General features: G+C 39.7%; 1 protein-coding gene across 11 annotated transcripts in view; it reads left to right on the top strand.

Annotated features, from left to right (window-relative positions):
- The window catches only part of LOC128679593 (uncharacterized protein), a 243,131-nt gene that overhangs the window by 219,249 nt on the left and 3,562 nt on the right, over positions 1 to 20,320 (top strand). For all 11 annotated transcript variants that reach the window (XM_053761945.1, XM_053761946.2, XM_053761937.1 and 8 more), the window contains 15 exons: positions 2,413 to 2,507; positions 9,781 to 9,908; positions 10,693 to 10,859; positions 11,261 to 11,478; positions 12,459 to 12,561; positions 12,914 to 13,035; positions 13,246 to 13,496; positions 13,840 to 14,005; positions 14,648 to 14,791; positions 15,393 to 15,533; positions 16,045 to 16,136; positions 16,457 to 16,577; positions 17,097 to 17,170; positions 19,595 to 19,755; positions 20,081 to 20,280. In XM_053761945.1, coding sequence (XP_053617920.1) covers positions 2,413 to 2,507; positions 9,781 to 9,908; positions 10,693 to 10,859; positions 11,261 to 11,478; positions 12,459 to 12,561; positions 12,914 to 13,035; positions 13,246 to 13,496; positions 13,840 to 14,005; positions 14,648 to 14,791; positions 15,393 to 15,533; positions 16,045 to 16,136; positions 16,457 to 16,577; positions 17,097 to 17,170; positions 19,595 to 19,755; positions 20,081 to 20,280 — 2,183 coding nt within the window. The remainder of the gene's footprint in view (positions 1 to 2,412; positions 2,508 to 9,780; positions 9,909 to 10,692; positions 10,860 to 11,260; positions 11,479 to 12,458; positions 12,562 to 12,913; positions 13,036 to 13,245; positions 13,497 to 13,839; positions 14,006 to 14,647; positions 14,792 to 15,392; positions 15,534 to 16,044; positions 16,137 to 16,456; positions 16,578 to 17,096; positions 17,171 to 19,594; positions 19,756 to 20,080; positions 20,281 to 20,320) is intronic.

Raw genomic sequence — 20,320 nt, 5'->3', positions numbered from 1 at the left:
GTAAGTCTAATGGAGAGCTCCAAAGCACGCAAATCAAATCCAAACAAGCAAATCAAATTATTTGGCCCTAAATGACAAGCAAACAGCGTTAAATCTCAATTTGGTGCTGATTAGTCTTATCGCAACTGACATCCTTCTATAGTTCTTGAAAGACACCTCGTCTTTGGGATTATTAACGTTGACATAGTCAAAACTTCAATCATTTTATTACAGTACGCCATCAAATATGTATTTAAATATATGCTTGCTATGCGTAATTTACATAGTAAAGTTAAAAAAAAAACAACGATAAATTACAGTATTAATTACATTATTATTCATACATACAGCGAAGACCATTTTAGTACAATATTTGTATACTATTACATGTCCAGTGTTATCTATCACATGTTTTTTTTGTGCTAAATAAACGTTTTTTCTTTCTTTTTTCTTGAAAATTACATATTCATGTATTTGTTCATAGTTTGTTGTGTTATACTGAGACTCAAAATAATCAGACTTAAAATAATCTTATCATGATAAAATTGAATAAAAGAGACTTACATTCTCATTTTAAAGTTGTATATGTTGTATAACCTACTCGTAAGTGACAGAGACCTGTCACTTACGTGTACACACCCACACACACACACACACATTTACTTGACAAAAATCAATACCAAATAATAACATGAAAGCCTAAAATAAGAAAGTTTATACGACCGTGTGTATCACTCTCCGTAAAAGCTGTCTTGTGTACCTACAGTGATTGATCGAAGCGCGTCGCAGGCAATACATAGCAATTTACTTGTGTACCATGTTCGACTTGGCGAGCGGCTAGCATCAAGTTGCTTGGTAGATTAATTTATATGCTATGTTCTTTAATAACAGTTCCAACTATCTTTATTAATATTATTTCGTATTAAGAATTGTAAAAATTCTAGTTTTGCCGGAGAATTATGTCTTATTCGTAAAAATGTTACGTTCCTTTACTTTGATGATTAGTTTATTTTATCCATACGAAATTAATAACATAATTGAAGATAGAGTGAAGCGTGACTCTAAAATTAAATAGTATAAAATAAATTCGCTTCCCGCTGTCTGTCTGCCCCTATGCATGCTAAACTACGCAACGGATTTTGATGCGGATTTTTTATATAATACTGCACATGTGTGAAGCTGGGGCGGGACGCTTGTCATAAATAAAAGTTACAGTTGAATACTTCCAGTAAACCCGTAGATTAATACTTGTCGAAAAACTTGACGTATATTGTGTAATTCCGCGTGGAAGTTCTGACGCGGCACCAACTCGCACGAAGTTGTAACGTCAGCACGGTGACGTGGTAGTGACATGTTGGGAAAATAAAGGAAAAGTTTCTTGTTCGTTCTTTGATTCCTTTAACCTTGAAGTTTATCTATGTATGTCTTTTATATGCGAGGCGTGTAGTTCTGCCATAGACAAAGAAAACTAAAACCTAGCTAGCGTAACAAAATGAGACTGACAATTTCCAATGAGCGAAACGAAAAATATGATGTTTATAGTGTAATTTGTTTACGGGTTCTCCCGTAGAATAGGACGATATTCCGACGATGTTTGTTATTCATTCACATAAAATCTACTAAACTCTTCCGATAAAATTTTGTACACAGGTATACTAAAACCTGTAATGGCGCATACGATTGTTTCATTATCACCAAAACCACATTTCGGACTTATACAAATGATAAACGAAAGTTTGTAACCTAGGTTAACTCAGGTAATTTTACTTGGAATTTTCTAATGTTCCAGTGAGGTGGGACATGTGATAAATGACACTGCGGGAAAAACTGCGGTCCAAGCTGTGGGCCAAAGCTTGATAGCTTAAAACTACATAGCCTATAACTTTATCTAGCCTACCTTTTCATGTTTAGTTTTACTGAACGAGTTGAGTACGGAAATAATAACTCTATCATTATTACTAACATTAGTGTTAGTATATGAATATTGTATGAGTACTAATGAAATGAACCTAATGAACAAACTTGAAAATAAACATATTGTCATGTTGGTACACATTTTCAACCACGGGTCCCGGTCCTTTGAGGCATTCATGGGACCGAAGCTAACATTGAAGAGGCCTTTTTGTACCTTTTCGTTATAATAAGTGAGATGCCTGATAGATATCTATCCCTCGATGTACCATTGGGAAACACTAACGGACAATCCTTCTTTCTCTTCTCCTCTCTTTCACGTTTGATCTATTTTGAATATTTTGTCTGTTTTCTCAAATTGTAATTTTTTTACCAATCCGTCTGTTGATAGGTAGGTTTCGTCTTGCAAACTTCTTGTTTCTCTACAGAGCAGTCACGCCAGTAACGAAAGGAATTTCCTAATTCTAACCTACAATCATACAACCTATAATCTAACCTTTTAACGATGAATGTTTGTTTCAGATGAAGAACTCGTGTTCCGCGACCGCTGGGGCGGGCTGACGCTGTTTAACGTCAAGAACCTGACCACGCGGCTGCTCATGAATAATTCCACTTTTGTAAGTCTTTGTTTGTGATAACGTTATTTTACGAAAATAAATATAAAAAAGAATATAAGATACGTGCAACTGTAGACTTAACCCATAGTTACAGTTACAGACAACCGGCGATAGGTTGATAGTTACATGTCTTTTTTCACTCTTCTAATAGGGAATTTATATACCAACAATACTGCTGATTAAGATTGTTATTAGTAGGATAGTATTTTGATGATTTTTGTACTGCTAGCAGGCATACAGGTATGCGGCCCACTTGATGGGAATGTCACCGCAGCCTATTTAACGAGGGCTGTAATAACCGAAAAATATATCTATTGCATACAATTATGCATAGCAACTCCCATTTTTGGATAAACATAACGAATTTATCACAACTCGTCTGCACTAACCTATAAAATACATCCTTTTACTACAAAATGGCGACAAAATCATAACAATAAATCCTAACGCGCTCCAGACATGAATTTTGAAGCGAACATAAATCACGTAACGACTAAAACGTCTAAAATCGTTTGGAAGGTTTTATATTTTTCAGGGAAGTGCGATATTTTCTCATTTTACGTTAATTCAAACTTAACTTTTAGGAGTCACAAATTACACTGTAAAACAGAGTGAGTAGCCAATTTCTTGACACTATGACTGTGCTCTCAAGGATATAGGAATAGTTTCCTGGGCTCTGCTCTCTGTGGTTTGATAAGTAATCGGGAATGCGAATGATTAGAGAGACAATCTAATCCACTAAGAACCCGGCCCCATTGCTACATTGTGCTATGTTGTGCTCCGTTGCGGCGATGCAGCACGTTGCAACTCTGTTGTGCTCCGTTGTTTTACCTAAGCTTTTATTTTTTGCGAAACTACATAGTATTTTTGCATTATTCTGCGCTGGTCCGTCAATGAACGTCAAGGACCGAGCGCAGCGTAGTGCCGCCCTTAAAGTCGAATAAAATAAAAGAAGACCTCGCACGACCGCTCCGCTGAATGGATTGCGACAAATACCTAACTTTTTCTTTCAGAAAGTTTTTGATAAAGGTTAAAAGACGATGGAGTGTAAGCCGTGTGTTTGAAATAAATTATCCAATACCAATATATTATTTTTAAGACTTTGTTATTATACTATTAAGTATACTTATATTGTATAGGAAAGGTTTCACCCTATTTCTTTTAGCCAATGGCATTATTCGTTTTTCATGCAGCAAAATTAAAAGCTGAAAGTAATTGGAGTGCGTTTGAACACAATCTAGCTCAGGCTTATAGTACAGTCAACTGCAAGTCAAGTTATCTTAAACTAGCGACCCGCTCTATAAACCTTCGAGCGCAATTTGTCTAAACAATCGAAATCCGTTTAGTGGGAGACTTTGTTTCGTACTAGCGTTCGAGTAAAACATTATATCTTCTTCTTCATAGTCGTATTCCTCATGGCTGAGGGTCGTGATAATTACGTGGAATTCAACACTCACAACAACATTCTTGGCATTAGTAATGGAGTGGTTTGCCATTGCCTTCTCCATTTCACACACAAGTTAATAATCACCCAGTGTGCAGGTTTCCTCATGATGTTTTCCTTCACCGGAAGCAAGCGGTGGTCTATGAAAACCACTATACATGAGTCAGATTGGTATACGAACTCATGTGCCACGTGTAGGATTCCAACCTGGGACCTTTCGATCCACAGGCGGGCGTCTTAACCATTACACCACCACCGCTTCTACAAAACTTTCTTCTTACAAAACATTATATATATACACCTAAACCTTCCTCAAGAATCACAAATGAATCACAAATTAGCGAAAACTTGTGATCTCCTCGGTAATATGGAAGGATGTAAAATTATGTAGTTAATGATGCAGCTTTATTACACTGCAATTGGTGATTTTGCAAATAAATTGTATTTAATTTGTGTTGTTGATTGTACAATATACATAAGTACATATACAGACAGCCTCTTTCGACGGTACTCCGCTATACAAACACGAAACGGTCGAGTTAAACCAATATCGGGGTTTTTCAGAGTAATCTGAATTCACAAACGAACTTCGGGGATTTCGTTTAAAATCACTTTACGAATGGTGATCGAAATGGCTATAAAATAAAACGCACTGCTCAAAACCAAAACGTTAACGTTAAGCGAAAAATAGCATACGAACATTTTGAACTGCTGCAAACAATTTCTAATTCAAAATTCTTTATTCAACAGAAAATGGGACATGGCTTTAAAGAACCCATTATGGGCGACTCTGACATGTCTACTTTTACCGCTCAGCTATGACATGACTACGAATATGGATTATCGATATATAGAAGTGAAAAGTGTTAATATATAATTTCAATCTCTATTCGACTAAAGACCTGGGTATACTTGGCAACAGGTGGGTATGTATAAAGGTCGACCACCTGTTGTGTTGTGAGCTTACAAGGTTTATGTAAATTCTTAGAAACGTAATTAATAAGCACTTTATGTGCTTATGTAACTATACAGCTAAAAATAATTAAAACAACCCGAGTAATAGCGATGAATTTGCAATGGGAGTATTACAGATTACTTATCCAAAAAGAGGGGACATTAAAATGGGTAATGATCATTAATGATGTTGATGAGGTTGATGTTCTCTCGACTGAACTAGACTTTAGGTAATACCAAGTAACATACGTATTCATAAACATAATAATCCTTTTGTTGGTCTATTTATCTGATCTACAAGGGTGTCGACGACTATACGAAGTGGAGACGAAAATCTAGAAAAGTGAATGCTGGACTACGACGCTTGACGGCTGAGGAAAGAACCGGGATATCTCAGATGGGAGATATAAATACCCTTTTATCGCTTATATTTCAAATCCACTAGCAAATGACTGAAACCCATAAGTTCAATACAAACAGCCATACATCAGGATCGCGCTTTATCCAGATTTATAGGAGGTGTTACGTCAACAAAAAGGTACAAACGCGTCTTGTGTTGGCACTTAGCTTTATATATTGCTCATAAATAGCTGTTTTGTTCAATATTTTCTTAACTATTCTCTCACATCTGAGCAATTTTCCGGTTGCTCCTCAGTCATAGAGTGTTGGTAAAACAAGAGGATGTCATTTCTAATTCTTTGTCGCAAAATTAGAAGAAGCGGACCATTGGATATTTTTTTATAGTATAAAAAAATATCCAATGGTCCGCTTCTTCTCCAAGCAGGCAAAAAAGCACGCAGCCCACCTGATGGTAAGTGGGCACCACAGCCTATCAACGCCTGCAACACTATCACACGTACCTATAGGCGCGTTGCCTACCTTGTGTCCTAGGATCATGCCACAGTCCCCTGCAGTCACACGCCTCTCTCGCCCTTCAAACTGGAACACAACAATGCAAGCACTGCTGTTTGGCGGCTGATAGAAATGAGCATGAGGTACCCATGTAGACGAACTTTGTAAAAATTCTTCCTCTGGTGATTAATACCTTTTCTCCCGATAATCATTAATGTTTCCAAATAGCAGAAATTTCAGGCAAAATATCAGACAAAAGACTACGTTTAGTGATGGAAAGCCTGAATTGTATTGCCCCGATCCATCCGATACTGATTGTCATCAGAGTGGGCAGCATACGTGACCAGAAATCTAACGTCAACACGTCCATTTCTGCGAGCCACACGGGCTTGCACACGTTATGTCGAGATTTTGTCTCGTAGTGTCAGTAATTTACTCGGATTTTTGTTATTGTCGTGTCAGTTTTGACTTCTGACATATTAAAGATTTGATTTATACAACACGTCTTATAACGTCGCATATTTATAGTCATTCGATAAAAAAGTTTTGGTTTTGAGACTATCGACATCACTAGCAGAAATTATTGCTCTTATTATATTTTCCGAGATTTTCGGGATAATTGATCAAAATTGATTATGTGTTTATTCTAGATAACTTTTTACCCGTGTACCAAAATATATCGCAATAAAGTTATTCATTCAGATATTCGCGTATATTTTTTGGAATATTCACTAAATCCCAGGCATAATTTCATAGAATTTCAAGAAGTAGGCCCTCAGACCACACGCAAATTTTTAACCGCCATTTTGTTCGCCTGAATTTCAGAAGTCATTTTGTGTACAGTATTTTTGCATTTATATTATCGGTTATTTTTGCATTTAGAATATCGTTTGTTTTTCATATTGCCACCAGCAAATTTTATTCAAGTCGCCAGACTTACAAATTAACATATTGTAAAGAATATTAGTTAGGTTCTTTTCTCAAAAAAACTTTGGTACCTTTTCTCGATTTGTCATTTTGATCTTATTTTCAAATGTCCAATGAATCAAACGAAAATGACCTTTTTTCGGACATTTAGAATAACCGGCAATAACATTTTTTATTTCAATCTACCCTCAAATCGTAAAGTTTATGGACCGGCTGAGAGTTACAGCACTGCCACAGTTTTATGCGTAGATTAGAAGTACCTAAGCGGATTTAGGAGTTAAAACGCCCGCATTTATTTGTAGGACAAATTGTGTCGCAACCCATAGCTTATACTCTATTTAGAGCCATGCCCCATTGCTCCGTCGCCGTCCGTCACGTTGACATCCGTCAACGGACAATGCAGAAATTGTATGGAGAATTTACTTAGACTACGCACGTCAGCGTCAAAACCTATAGAAAACAAGCCGCGACACGTCACATATTGGAGCATGATTGTAAATTAGGACACGGCTCATAGTGAGGAATTTTTAACCCCCTGATATAAAGAGATGATGTCATGAAAATTCGTATGAAACCTTTCGGTTGAAGTATCTAAGAGATTCGTGTCGTACCTACTTCCTTCATTCAAATAAATTATCTGAATTGAAATTTAATAAACGTAAGTACTTATTGAAAATATACGAGTTTAGAAATGCGCAACAAATCCAAAATAAATGGACGACCATTTGTTTGTATACGCTTAGGAGACCCGTTCTACATCTCGACGACATTATAAAGAATGGGAATCGATTGGAATCGTCCCGAGTACAATTCTTCAGCGGGAAGACGAATCGACTTCCAAACTGTATTACGAGAATAATATATTGCGAAAGGATTTTAATATTTCAATGGAATTATTATTTATTGTATTTACTACATAGAAAGTAAAGCTGTAGCCGTGGCGGTAGTATTCATAGGCTACTATCACAAATTACGCAATGACACATCCCGACTAATATCTATACTTATCAATACATATAATAAAATTGAAGAAAGGCCAAATTTGTACATTGGATATATTTTTTTAATTCTTCATGGAATTTTCTTAGTTACTGATATAGATGACGAAAATATAGTTAGGAATTTTTTGTCTTTCTGTCTGTCTGTCTGTCTGAACGCGCATCACTCAAAATGTACTGGACCGATTTGCTTGAAATTTACATATAGGTACCTTATATATACATTTATATTTAGGTACCTTATATACTGGGTTAACATCTTAGATACATTTCATCCCGGTAAATGGTCAGGTTCCCGTAGGATAATTGAAAAATCAAAAATGCCTCGGAATCCCGGGTTAACGTCTTATAGACATTTCATCCCGGAAAATGAGGAGGGTCCTGTAGGAAAATTAGATACATTTCATCCCGGTAAATAGTCAGGTTCCCGTAGGATAATTGAAAAACTAATTAATATATATATATATATTTTTACTTGATACTTATGTTCACAAGGCAATTTTATTAATTTTCGTTGTATTCATACAAATATTGTTATCAGTTGTCAGAACGACTTTCTATGTCTACTTTATTTAATTCTTTATTAAAACCAAATTTACAATACAATACAAAATATATTGATTGCCCATAAAAACAATATTAGTACAAAATAATACAATTGTGCATACATATGGACCAATGGTGGGCCTATTGCTAAGCAATCTCTTCCAGCCAGCCTTTGGGTAGTGAGAGAGGATAACAGAAGAGGGATGGCGCATTGTGGGCGCAGTATGTTTTAATATATTATCAGTATAAAACTCTTCCGTTACTGAGTGACTGACTGACTGACATACAACGTACACCCGAAAAACTGCTGGGCGGGAAGTTGAAATTTGGCATGTAGGTGAATGTAGGCGAGCACTAAGAGAGGATTTTTGGAAATTCGACTCCGAAGGGGGTGAAAGGGGTGAAAAACTGTAAATATGAAAGTTCTATACCGTAAGTTAGTGACTTGAAAATTTGGATTTTGATTGCTTACAACAAAGTAATGAATACGTGTTTCAGATTTTTCTGAAAATTAACCCTCAACACCTTCAAAAGGGGGTGAAAGATTGTATGGGACTTAATACAATTTTCAAGATAAAAAGCTGAAAATTACTTGTTGTAGTAAGTAACAGTAATAGTAAATACAAAAATGTTTATATCTACGTTTGTGGTTAATAAAAAACCGGGACGTAAAACGTCATGGAAAATGGGACGGCACGCGTTGCAGAAAGCGGGAGTGGGAGTCGGAGCGGGAAATGGGAAGGAGACACGTAGTGGAAAACGGGACGGGACACATTGCGAAAAACATGATGGCACAATATGTAGGAAATGGTACGGGATATCTACATTACATAGCAGGAAGCGGGATTGGATAAGTTTGCGGGACGAGACACGCAGCGGGAAACAGGAAATTGAACTAAAGATGAGAAAACATGCGAATTTGAATCATATATGTTTATCAGTCTAACAGAGTACGCGATAAAAAAAATACTGAGATTTAGCTATAAAATTCACGCGGGCTTAGCCGCGGGCAAAATCTAGTAATATTATAAATGCGAAAGTAAGTTTGTTTGTTACCTCTTCACGCATTATTTACTGCACCGATTGTTATGAAATTTGGCACACAAGTAGGAAATAACCTGGAATAACACATAGGATACTTTTTATCCCGAAATTTCCACGGGAGCGAAGCCCCGACGCGCAGCTAATTACCTATATATAAAGAAGAATAAGTCTGTAGTCAATTGGTCACAGTGTACATATGAGTGTTATTTATATAAAATAACATTGTGAGAGATATGTATTGGAATATGTGAGAAGAAGTCTCAAGGTAGCACCAATCACAGGAAAATTCTAGGTCTAAGGTCCTAAAAATTAATAATCTGACGTGGGTTAATGGACATTAATCACAAAACAATTATTATGCTGTCAGTAGTAATTGTTTTACGCTGCCGAAGTCGCGGGTGATACAGCTAGTTCTCAATAGTTCTATGGTGGACGAACGAACGAGGCAGAGCAGAGCATTCATGTGTTTTTTAGAGAAATTCAAAAATTATGTAATCTTTGTCCCCAGAGAGAGCTGAACGCAGTGGACTTCAAGGTGTCGTTTGACCTGAAGTTTGTGTTGTTGATATCTGACGTGAAGCCAGGCTGGAGACACGCGAGACTCGCGAGATATCATGTCTACGACGTCAACAACAGGTGGGTTAGCCTTCAATTCCCATTAGTCTAAAAAAGAAGCTGCATTCAGCTGCAAAGCAATTCCCATTAGTCTAAAAAAGGAAATCTGGTCCAGTGTAGCGAAAAGTAACAGAGTCGTGAGTTTGCATATCAATCTGAAAGCGTTAACACACTGTGCTTACCCCACATGAGTGGAATAAAGGTAAAGAAGATTGGGCATAAAAATCTGACCATATTATATATAGTTTTCATCGACCACCACTTGCTTCCGGTGGAAGGAAACCTGCATGCACTCTAGTTGATTATTTGATATCGTAAAACTGAGAATGCAATGGCAAGCCACTCCATTAATGCAATTCGTTGTTTGTGTTTCATTCCACAGAATGACCACGATATGATACCACACATATGATAGGATTCATAAAGATTACGACTGTAAGGAGGAGTCGAAAAAACCACTTATTTTTCAATAAACTTTATTTTGACAGTTCCTACTGCGAGGATAAGTCAGCTGTGACCTTTCTATCATCCTCACGTATTCTTTGTTGATTTCCTGGTTGTGACGCCCGAAGCCCGTAAAATTAAATTTTGCAGATTCTCATTTTTCGATTGACCACCTGCCTGACGTCAATCCAGTTTGGAGATGCTATAAGATAAGATTTAAAAGCTTCTTGTCTCTTACACGCCTCATACGATATTCATTATTCTAGAGTCTGGTTTTAAGATATGGCGTGAACCAGACGCTTCCACGAAGTCTCAAGTCGGTTACATCCTTGTCTCATCGTTGTTTCTCCGATGTTTCCAGAAACAAGATCCCTATATCGCCAGTAGAGGACGACCGCAGCGCGCCGCTGCTGCAGTACGCCGAGTGGGCGCCCACTGCGGGCGGAGGCCTGGTCTTCATACACGACAATGACATATATTACAAGCCCAAGGTGCTGAAGACGCTGGTCTGCAGGATCACGAACAATGGTAACGATGTTTTAATTTTTACAAAGCACTTCAATACATATAATAAAACATTATAGTTTTGAAAACAATAAATAATTGCGTCCGCTACATTTTAGCCTGGTATGGTGTGTAAGCCAATTAATAAAATAAAAGGAAAATGATATCGAATGTCTAGTTTCATTCAGTTGTTTCAGTCAGATCTACAACTCAAAACATTAACTTAAAACAATAATGTATTTTACATTATTAATTCAAGTTTTCATGATATTATAAAATGTGCACAGTTAAATTTTTTACTCAAAGAATTGGCGCTATTTTCATTTTTATTGGTTTTCACAAAGCCTTTTCTTATATCGTCAGACATTAGTGTTACTTTATTGTTACACCATCAAATAAATAAATGTTCTTCCTTCAAATTCCAGGCGTGCCGGGCGTGATCTTCAACGGAATGCCGGACTTCCTCTACGAGACGCAGGTGCTGCGCTTGGACCGCGCCATGTGGTTCAGTCCAGACGGACAGACGCTCATGTTCCTCAGCTACAACGACAGCCAGGTGCAGCAGCACAAGTATACGTGGTACGGGCTCGACCAGCAAGAACCTCCGGCCTACCCCAGCATTAGGACCTTGAGGTATCCTAAGGTAAAAATCTTCTTTGATACTTTCTTGACTTGTTTTACAAAGCCTTTTGTTAAAATTGAAGTATTTATTAAGAAACGCTGTTAAGGCTCTTTGACACTAGCGCCACCTCAATGCAATTAATCAAAAAATGTTATGATGGCGCTAGTGTGCCGTTAGCGCCTTAATGTGAAATTAATTGTAGATATATCTGTTCTCAAAGCTACAATCTATAAATATATAAACATTTATTACATACTACAGTTGTGGGGCCATATTGGAAATGGCAAAGTGTCCTTTATATTCGCACCGCTCTAACCCCAGGCCGTACCCACCCGTGGGTATGTTCCCGAACTTTCGCAGCTCCAAGTACCAGTCGAGTTTATCAGAGGGCAGTTTATCGTTACTAGTATTTTGGAGCAACAGAAAAAAAACATAATATATACTTAATTGATCCATGTTGGAGTGCCGAAATAGTGACGGTTAGAATTTTTGTGTCATTCTTACTTATAGCTTGACGAAGATATACGAATTAATTAAGTGGGTTGAACCAAGAATTAATAATAATGAAAGCGTGGGTTGCACCGTCAATTTTCACTTTAACTACAACCTGCGTAGAAAAACGCAGAGCATTTTGTCTAAACGTCAGCTGCGCGCAGGTTGAAGTCAACGTCAAAGTTGTCTGGTGCAACCTGCCCAAAGTGCAAGAGCGCGGTCTACAAATTAACTTGGAGCAAAAATACATTTTTTCTATGTATGTATGTATATACTGCGATAACTCTCGAACCGTTGGTCTCATTTTGATGAAATTTAAAAGTTATGTAGGATCTGTCAATACAATTTTTAAGTTCATAGGACATCAAAATCGGTTAAGTTGTTTTTGAAATGTTCATAATTTTGTAAAAATTTATTGTGTTCGCGAGATGTGAGTTTGCGGCGGGTATTTACTAATAGTAAATGTAATAATGAACTAATATTAATTGTGATCGTTTTGTCGTCCCCAGATGAACACCAACAACCCAGTGGTTACAGTCAACGTGGTCAGCCTGAAGACACCGAAATATCTGTTCCCACATCCGATACAGTTTTCGTCGCAAGTGGACAAGAGTGAGTTTTCCCTTTTCTTCTATACTTCTTTCTTCTCAACCAATTCTTCTATACTTCTTCTTCATAGTCGCATTTCCTCATGGCTGAGGATCGTGGTCATTACGTGGAATGAAACACGCACACTTTATCTATACTTAACGACATGTAAATTGTTTGTGCTTGCCCTAATTTAGGACCAACATATACGTAATCCGTGGGACCACTCCATGTCTTGTCGTGGACGACGTATACGAAGCGACCAGCAGACACACAACGCCTTAACAGCATTTTTCAGTTTAGTTTCTGTTTCTATTTTTTTCCACCTTCTAATATAAGTTGTTTCTGACGCGCACAATGGTGTTTGGTTTCCCAGCGTGGTACGTCCGCTGGACGAGCTGGATCTCTGAGCGGCAGATAGCTGTGTTGCTACTCAACCGGCCGCAGAACTACTCCATCGTCAGCATCTGCAGCGCGCAGACCTTCAACTGTCAGGACGTGAGTATTCGACGATGAGGAACTGTGATTCTGTCGAATATCGTTATTATGTCGTCTCGCTGGTCGGGGCCTGGTCTTTTGGGGCCTGCATGATGACATAGGCCTTGTGAAATGTTGTTCTAAAATGTGATGGAGCATATATATTTTTGACTTAGAAAAAAGAATCTGATTTATTAGTTGTAGTGTAGTAGCCAATTGTGTGAATTCCAGATATTCCGCGACACAACGGACGGCAGCCGCTGGTCGGGGCTGGGCGCGGAGCCGCTGGAGGAGTGCGGCTGGTGCGGCGGCGCCGCGCTGGCGGGCGCGCGCGCCGCGCTCTACACCACCGCGCCCGTCGCCGAGCCCGGGGGCATCTGGAGACATGCGGTCAGATTGACGCAAGATACCAAAACTGCACTGACACAGGGAAACTTTGAGCTGACGCAACTGCTTGGATGGGACGAGAGAAGAAGTCTTTTGTAAGCACTTTAGATTTCTAATGTCTTCTTTAGCTTGCAGAGAGGTGGACTGTTCTCTGCTGCGCCTGTAGCCGATGAGGGAGGGACCTTGAGACATGCGGTCAATGTTACACAGGATACGCGAAGCCATACGCGCTGTTGGGAAACTTCGAACTGATGCGATTGCTCAGATGGGATGAGAGGAGACGGTTTAACCATTTATATTCCAACTATCTAACTTTATTGTCAGATGGACGAACGAACGGACAGAACTAAGTGTACAATTATTATATAGGTAGATACTTATAACAAGCAGCGCCCGATATATTTAAATATTCATATATAACAAGTATTCCTTTTCCAGATACGTAATGGGCACAGCTCCAGACAAACCCGGCGAACGTCACCTCTACCGAGTGTCGGTCCCAGCAGACGAAAGTAGCTGGCCACCACCCGTCGCCTGCCTCACCTGTCCTGACGCTGACATACTGCCCGAGGACAGCACGCAGGAGCCCACTAGCGAAAACCCGGTGAGAATAGCTATTTTCTGTCTTTTTTCTATTGAAATAACAAGAACGGGGCTGCCTGCGTGATAGGCAGTAGTGATTGTAGGAATTGAGTAAGGGATAAGTAATCAGAGGATATGGGACACGTGTACCGAAACGCCATGGCTTTCCCTAAAGTTCAAAAGTTCCTCAAAAAGGGCGTGAAAGATTTATACAGGCCCGGCAACGCCTATCACACGTGTGATATACCTGGTGTTGCAGGCGTCCATAGGCTGCGGTGACCACTTACCATGAGGTGCGTCCATAGGTATATACCAAAATTCAAAATTCACATTTCTTTATTCAGTATAGGATGATATACATCAGTTACCTTAAAGAAATTGCTTAAACTAAGTCTACTGCCGACTTCCTAAGCGCAGGTAAAGAAACGGCGCAACAAACTTCACCGTGGCCTTTTCTCCAAAGACGTCAATTAACAAATGTAGGTCTTATAAATAGATAGGGTCAAATATACCTATTTGGTCAGCAATAGCCACATAATAAAGGTAACTTACACGTAGAACTAATAAGCTATAGGTACTTAGTGCAGCTAGACTAATAACACTCTCGGTTCTCTCGAAGTTACCGCAAAAAGCAACTGAAAATGAGCTATTTGTTATCACACAGGACGGCGAAAACGCCACATCGTCAGTCCCGCCGTGGCCGACGTCCACAGTGCTGCCGCATGTGGCCGATGAGAACGACTCCTTGCCCACTGTCTGTCTGTACAACCGGATTACTTTCAGCAAGAATTTCTCTTACTATATACAGGTAACTAGTTTTACAATAGACATATTAAATTTCAGGCTCATAATGTACGCTGCTGAAAATTTCCTACAGGAATTATTTACGAAATTTTCTGCTAATTTTTGCGGGGGGAAGTGTTAATCGCGTACTAACCGTGCACACATAAAAAAGTGTTACTTCAACACCACATAAGTACTTGAAAAATAAGAATTCGTTGACAAATTATATGATTGTAGCCTTTTAGATATACGATATCGGTAGTCTATGTAAAAAACTTCTTTTTTTGACGGATGTTGGAATTATCATCTATCAGCTCCTTATTTTTAGGCCGCGTCTATGAGATCTTAGTAAGCAAATCCAACAATGAAAGTATTCTGTAAAATTCATTCATATCGAGTATCGAGTGTGTTATTCCTAACACTGGTGTCAGATTTTTATTCATGTCGCGTAAAGGTATTTGATATGACTACCTACCGCCGTCTAGTGGCAAGTAGTCGCAGACACACTAGTGAACTAAACTGTCCGTCCACCAGTGTGCAGGTTTCCTCCTTACGATGTTTTCCTTCACCATACATGAGTCAGGTTGGAGACGAGTAGGATTCGAACCTGTGTTACCCTGTGGCAGGAGTGCCTGGGCCCGGGCCCGCCGTCGGTGGCGGTGGCGGCGGCGCGCGGCGCGCGGCGCGCGCTGCTGTGGGACGGCGCGCCGCTGCGCCGCAAGTTCGCGGACCTCGCGCAACCGCAGGCCAAGGTCTTCAGGGTCGAGGTGGGTATACATTGATCGTTTATTTGTAAACCTGCTGTTACCCGCGGCTCCCCACGCGTAAGTTTTCCACGGGAAAAGTTATTTTACCGGGATGAACGGTACCCTATGTCCTTCTCGATACTTCAAACGACATGTAACATTTCAAGAATATTGGTGAATCACTCATAGTTAATCTAACTCTGACCCCACACTGTTGTCAAACAGTTTGCCAAACTGGCGGATTCGATATACAATACATTGCTGGTTTGTCATTGCAGTAAAAAAAGCACTCATGCATACACACTACGCAATGTTCACACATTCGCGTCAACATTTGACGAGAATGATTGACACTGGCATAAATCGGTAATACAGGCACTATCTCACTATGAATGCAATAAATTGCGTAGTTTGTATGAGAACTTTTATTTACCGCAATGGAAAATCAGCAATGTATACCTAATTCCCCAAAGTTGGGCGTACTGTATCGCATGATCTAGAAGAATCATTACTTATATAACTAGTGTTACAGGTACAGACGAACCGTGAAGCCAGAGTTCGTCTCCTTCTGCCTCCAGGGTTTAGAGAAACAGATGATTTACCGCTTCCGCTGGTGTTACATGTGTAAGTACATAACCTTTATGTATGTCTATATAGGTATAGAGAGTTAGTAGGCTACCTACATACCGAATGTTTCTCTCTCTTGTGTTGTGAAAAATAAAACTTTATTTTGAAGATTTGGCCCTGATTTCATGGCCGGCCTAACATCAACTCTCTTTGGGAATACGGTTGTTGCCTATCAGCTACCAAGGCTAGTATCCCTTAGTCGTGGGAGATATGGAGTGGAGCTATATATAGCTATATATCTATGAGGATATGATTACGAAGATTATAATCGTCAAGTCTTCTATATGTAATTGACATTATCCCTTACTCGTCTCCAGTTCGGCGGAGCCGGGCCAGCAGCTGGTGACTGAGAAGTGGTGGCCGAGCTGGGGCTGGTACCTCGCGGCCGCCAGGAACTTCATCGTCGCTGAGATCGATGCGAGGGGCAGCGGTGGACAGGTGAGTTAAAATGTAGTTGTATAGTACAAAAACTTATGGGAATTATTTTTTTCAGTTTGACATATCACGTCATGAACCATAGAACAAACGGGACTAGGTAGTCCCGTTAGGAAACTATGAAATATCATAGCTTGACGTCGTCAGGTGATGGGCACGCCAATGATCAGCTAACTAGGGATGCCGACGACGCTCACCGGCTGAGGAAAAAACTGTGAAAACATCATTCAGATGAGAGAAAAGTAGGGGAAGAAGAATCATCAAAGCCTATCCTAAAAACTTCACTTGCAATATGGATCCACTGGACACCAATACAGAAGCACAGACGATTAATATTAATCTGGGAATTGAACCGAAGTACATCCAGATAACGGATGGGCTTAGAAGAATCTTAACAGCGGTGAACTTCTTGAGAAGATACTTAATTTCGACGAAAAGATTTCAGTTATACTTAGGTACTTCCAAAAGGGGCGGATAATATTAAACAAATCTAAATCGTAAAGCAAAATTGTATATTTTCAGGGAGAAGAACTCAAAACTGAAATCTACAACAAACTACTAACAGTGGACGTGGAAGATCAAATTGCAGTTTTATCGTGAGTATCTCATCTCATCCGCCGTCATCATCCCATTTCATATGCGGTCTGCACCAGGGAGAAGTTGAGAAGGTGAGAAGGTGAGAACACCTTCTCCCTGTCTGATGTTAACCAATAATATATATATATATATAATAATATAATAATAAGTTTTTATTCAGACTTCACAATCCATTTTGTTAGTATTCCATTTGACTTAACCTAATGTTAGTAAAAATAATTGTTATAAATAATAAATAACATTGATCACTGTTGTACTATCCCATGTGAGACAGCACAACAGCGATTAACATACGTGCAGTCCAGTCTGCTGGCCACCATCATTAGGATGCTGTTGGGGCTGGCCCGCACCCTCCGTACCAGGGATGCACACCTTTTACGCATCGTTGCATAAAAACAGTCAACCCGAGCTTCCGTGAACATCCCTGAAGCACTACAGAATTTAGGCAACCCCATCAGCACCCTAAACGCGTTGTTAAACTGGACTCGTAGGGCATTGTAGGTTTTCTTAGTATACGCAGCCCAGAGGCTGCATGTATAAAAAGACGTGCAATATGCTCGAAAGAGTGAAATTTTCACTTCCTTCGAGCACCGTGCAAATCTACGGGCTATCATGTTTGCCCTTGTCGACAATGCCCTACGCTCCCTTTCGATATCCACATCGTCTTTGAGGTCAGAGGCAAGAATGTGCCCCAGATATTTTACTTTGTAAACTCGTCTTAGCTTCTCACCATTCAGAGTAATTGAAGGTATTATTGTTGTATCTCTGCCTCTGGCCTCAAAAACCATGACTTCACTCTTTTGGACGTTATATATCAATCCGTGAGATCTAGCATAGGTTTTACAAATCGCCAACAGCTTATTTAAACCACAAGGTGATGCACTAAGTAACACCATATCGTCAGCAAAACTAATGTTATTCACACAAACTTCATCTATATGGCATCCGATATGAGAGTCACTCAGCATGACAATCAAGTCATTGATGTAAAGATTGAAAAGCATGGGCGATGTTAGCCCACCCTGTCTCACCCCGCATTCCAATCCATACGACTCTGACATCTCACCTGCCCACTTAACACTATTGACCTGGCTCATATACCAAAACTTGAAGATATTTATGATTTCAGATGGTAATTTAAGATTTTCGAGCTTTTTCCACAAGATGTCATACGAAACCAGGTCAAATGCCTTCGATAAGTCAAGAAAACCAGCGTAGACTGAAGTCTTACGACTAGTGTAGTACCTAACAGTGTGCTTAACACATAAAATTGCCGTTTCCGTCGATAGCCCTTGTCTAAAACCAAATTGGTTATCGTGAGGCTGTATATACTTGGCCAAGTACGAGTTAAGCACACTGTCAAACACTTTAGACACAACCGTAGCCAATGAAATTGGCCTATAATTATTTTTGTCTGACAAGTCCCCTGTTTTATTCTTAACTATAGGTATGACCAATGTCCTAATCATATCTTTCGGCATATACGAGTGACTCACACATAAATTAAAGAGCATAGCTAACAGTCTCGGCAAGTGCGGGCCAGCGTTTTGTAGGTGTTCAATACTGAGACTATCAAACCCAGGCGATTTACCCCTGATCATTGATTTTACAACCAATGTGTAGCGCAGTAGTAAAGTCCCTGCCTCTGAGCCGGTCTCCGGAGGTCCCGTGTTCCATCCCCGGTCGGGTCATGATGGAAAATGATCTTTTGCTGATTGTCCCGGGTCTTGGATGTTTATCTATGTGGGATGTGGGGCAAAAAAAGGCTAAAAACTTGTTTTCAACTCTTATTATAAATTTTTATTTAAGCGTAACGCGACACTCATTAGCGGTTGTCTCGTATTACCATAATGGCTACCTATATCTTTCTTGTTCTTTTCATTCATCACCTCTCATTCGCTTACATTCATTTAAAAACATGCATCGTCTCATCCATCCATCGTTTAGAAACTATCAATCATCCCACATCTATATATGTATTTATTATAAAATATAGTATCGTTGAGTTAGTATCCCATAACACAAGTCTCGAACTTTCTTTATTTAATTTATTTATCTTTGCCATACTTAGTACTTTGAAGCTTTTTAAGAAATACGTCAGCACATTCCTCTCATTCTGCAGTTAAGATTGCGGTCCGTGCTGTCAAATAGTTTGTCCACACTGTCGCCGAACTCGGAAACATACTGACGCGAATGCGTGATCATTGCATAGTTAATATAAGCGCTTTTATTTACCGCAATGAAAAACCAGCAATGTATATCGAAACCGCTAAAATTTGGCAAACTGTTCGACGACATTGTGCGAAACCGGCACATTGGATCTTTGATCATAAGAATAAAAAAAAAATATTTTTATATTTCTCGAAAGATACGAGTATTTTTTTGTCTACGCTTGACTGATATAACTGTGTGTTTCTGGTCAGCTACCTCCGCGATAACTTGAAGATGGTGGACGGCAGCCGCGTGGGCGTGTGGGGCCGCGGGTACGGCGGCGGCGCGGCGGCCGCGCTGGCTGCCGGCGACGCGCGCAACGTCACCCGCTGTCTGGCTGTGGTGGCGCCGCTCACAGACCTCACGCACTACAGTCTGTATACCTTCTATCTCTTCTTAGGGTTTCGACTTGGCTAAATTACTAATACAATAAGTAGTATTATTTTTTTTACATACATGCCATGTACAGTCGACTGCACACCTAACCTACCCAAACTCATTGCAAACTCACCGCTATTACCGTGCCATGTACTACTACATAATTGTACATATTAGTTATTTTTACATTATAGTTAGGTACATACATAAAGATTTATTTCTGCCAACATTTGCTGAGATAGTTCAATTCGAAATTTGAACACATTTATTAAAAAATCTTTCTTTTCCTTTTTTGTTTATTGAATAAACATCTCGTCCAGACTCGTACTGGACAGAGCGCTACAGCGGCTACAGATCGCGCGCGGGCGAGGTCGCGGGCGCGGTGTGGCGACGCGCCGGCAACCTGCCGCCGCGCCGGCTGCTGCTGGCGCACGCGACCGCCGACGTCGCCGCGCCCGAGTACCACTCGCTGGCGCTGGCTCGGGCGCTCATCAAAGCTGGCGCTGTTTACACTCATCAGGTATTCGTACGACTACTTGTAGATGAGATTCTTTTGGCAT

This window comes from Plodia interpunctella, chromosome 22 (assembly GCF_027563975.2).
Source record: "Plodia interpunctella isolate USDA-ARS_2022_Savannah chromosome 22, ilPloInte3.2, whole genome shotgun sequence".
Classification (NCBI taxonomy): Eukaryota; Metazoa; Arthropoda; class Insecta; order Lepidoptera; family Pyralidae; genus Plodia; species Plodia interpunctella.
The sequence above is the reverse complement of the archived record's forward strand: the minus strand, read 5'-3'. Positions and strand labels throughout refer to the sequence as shown.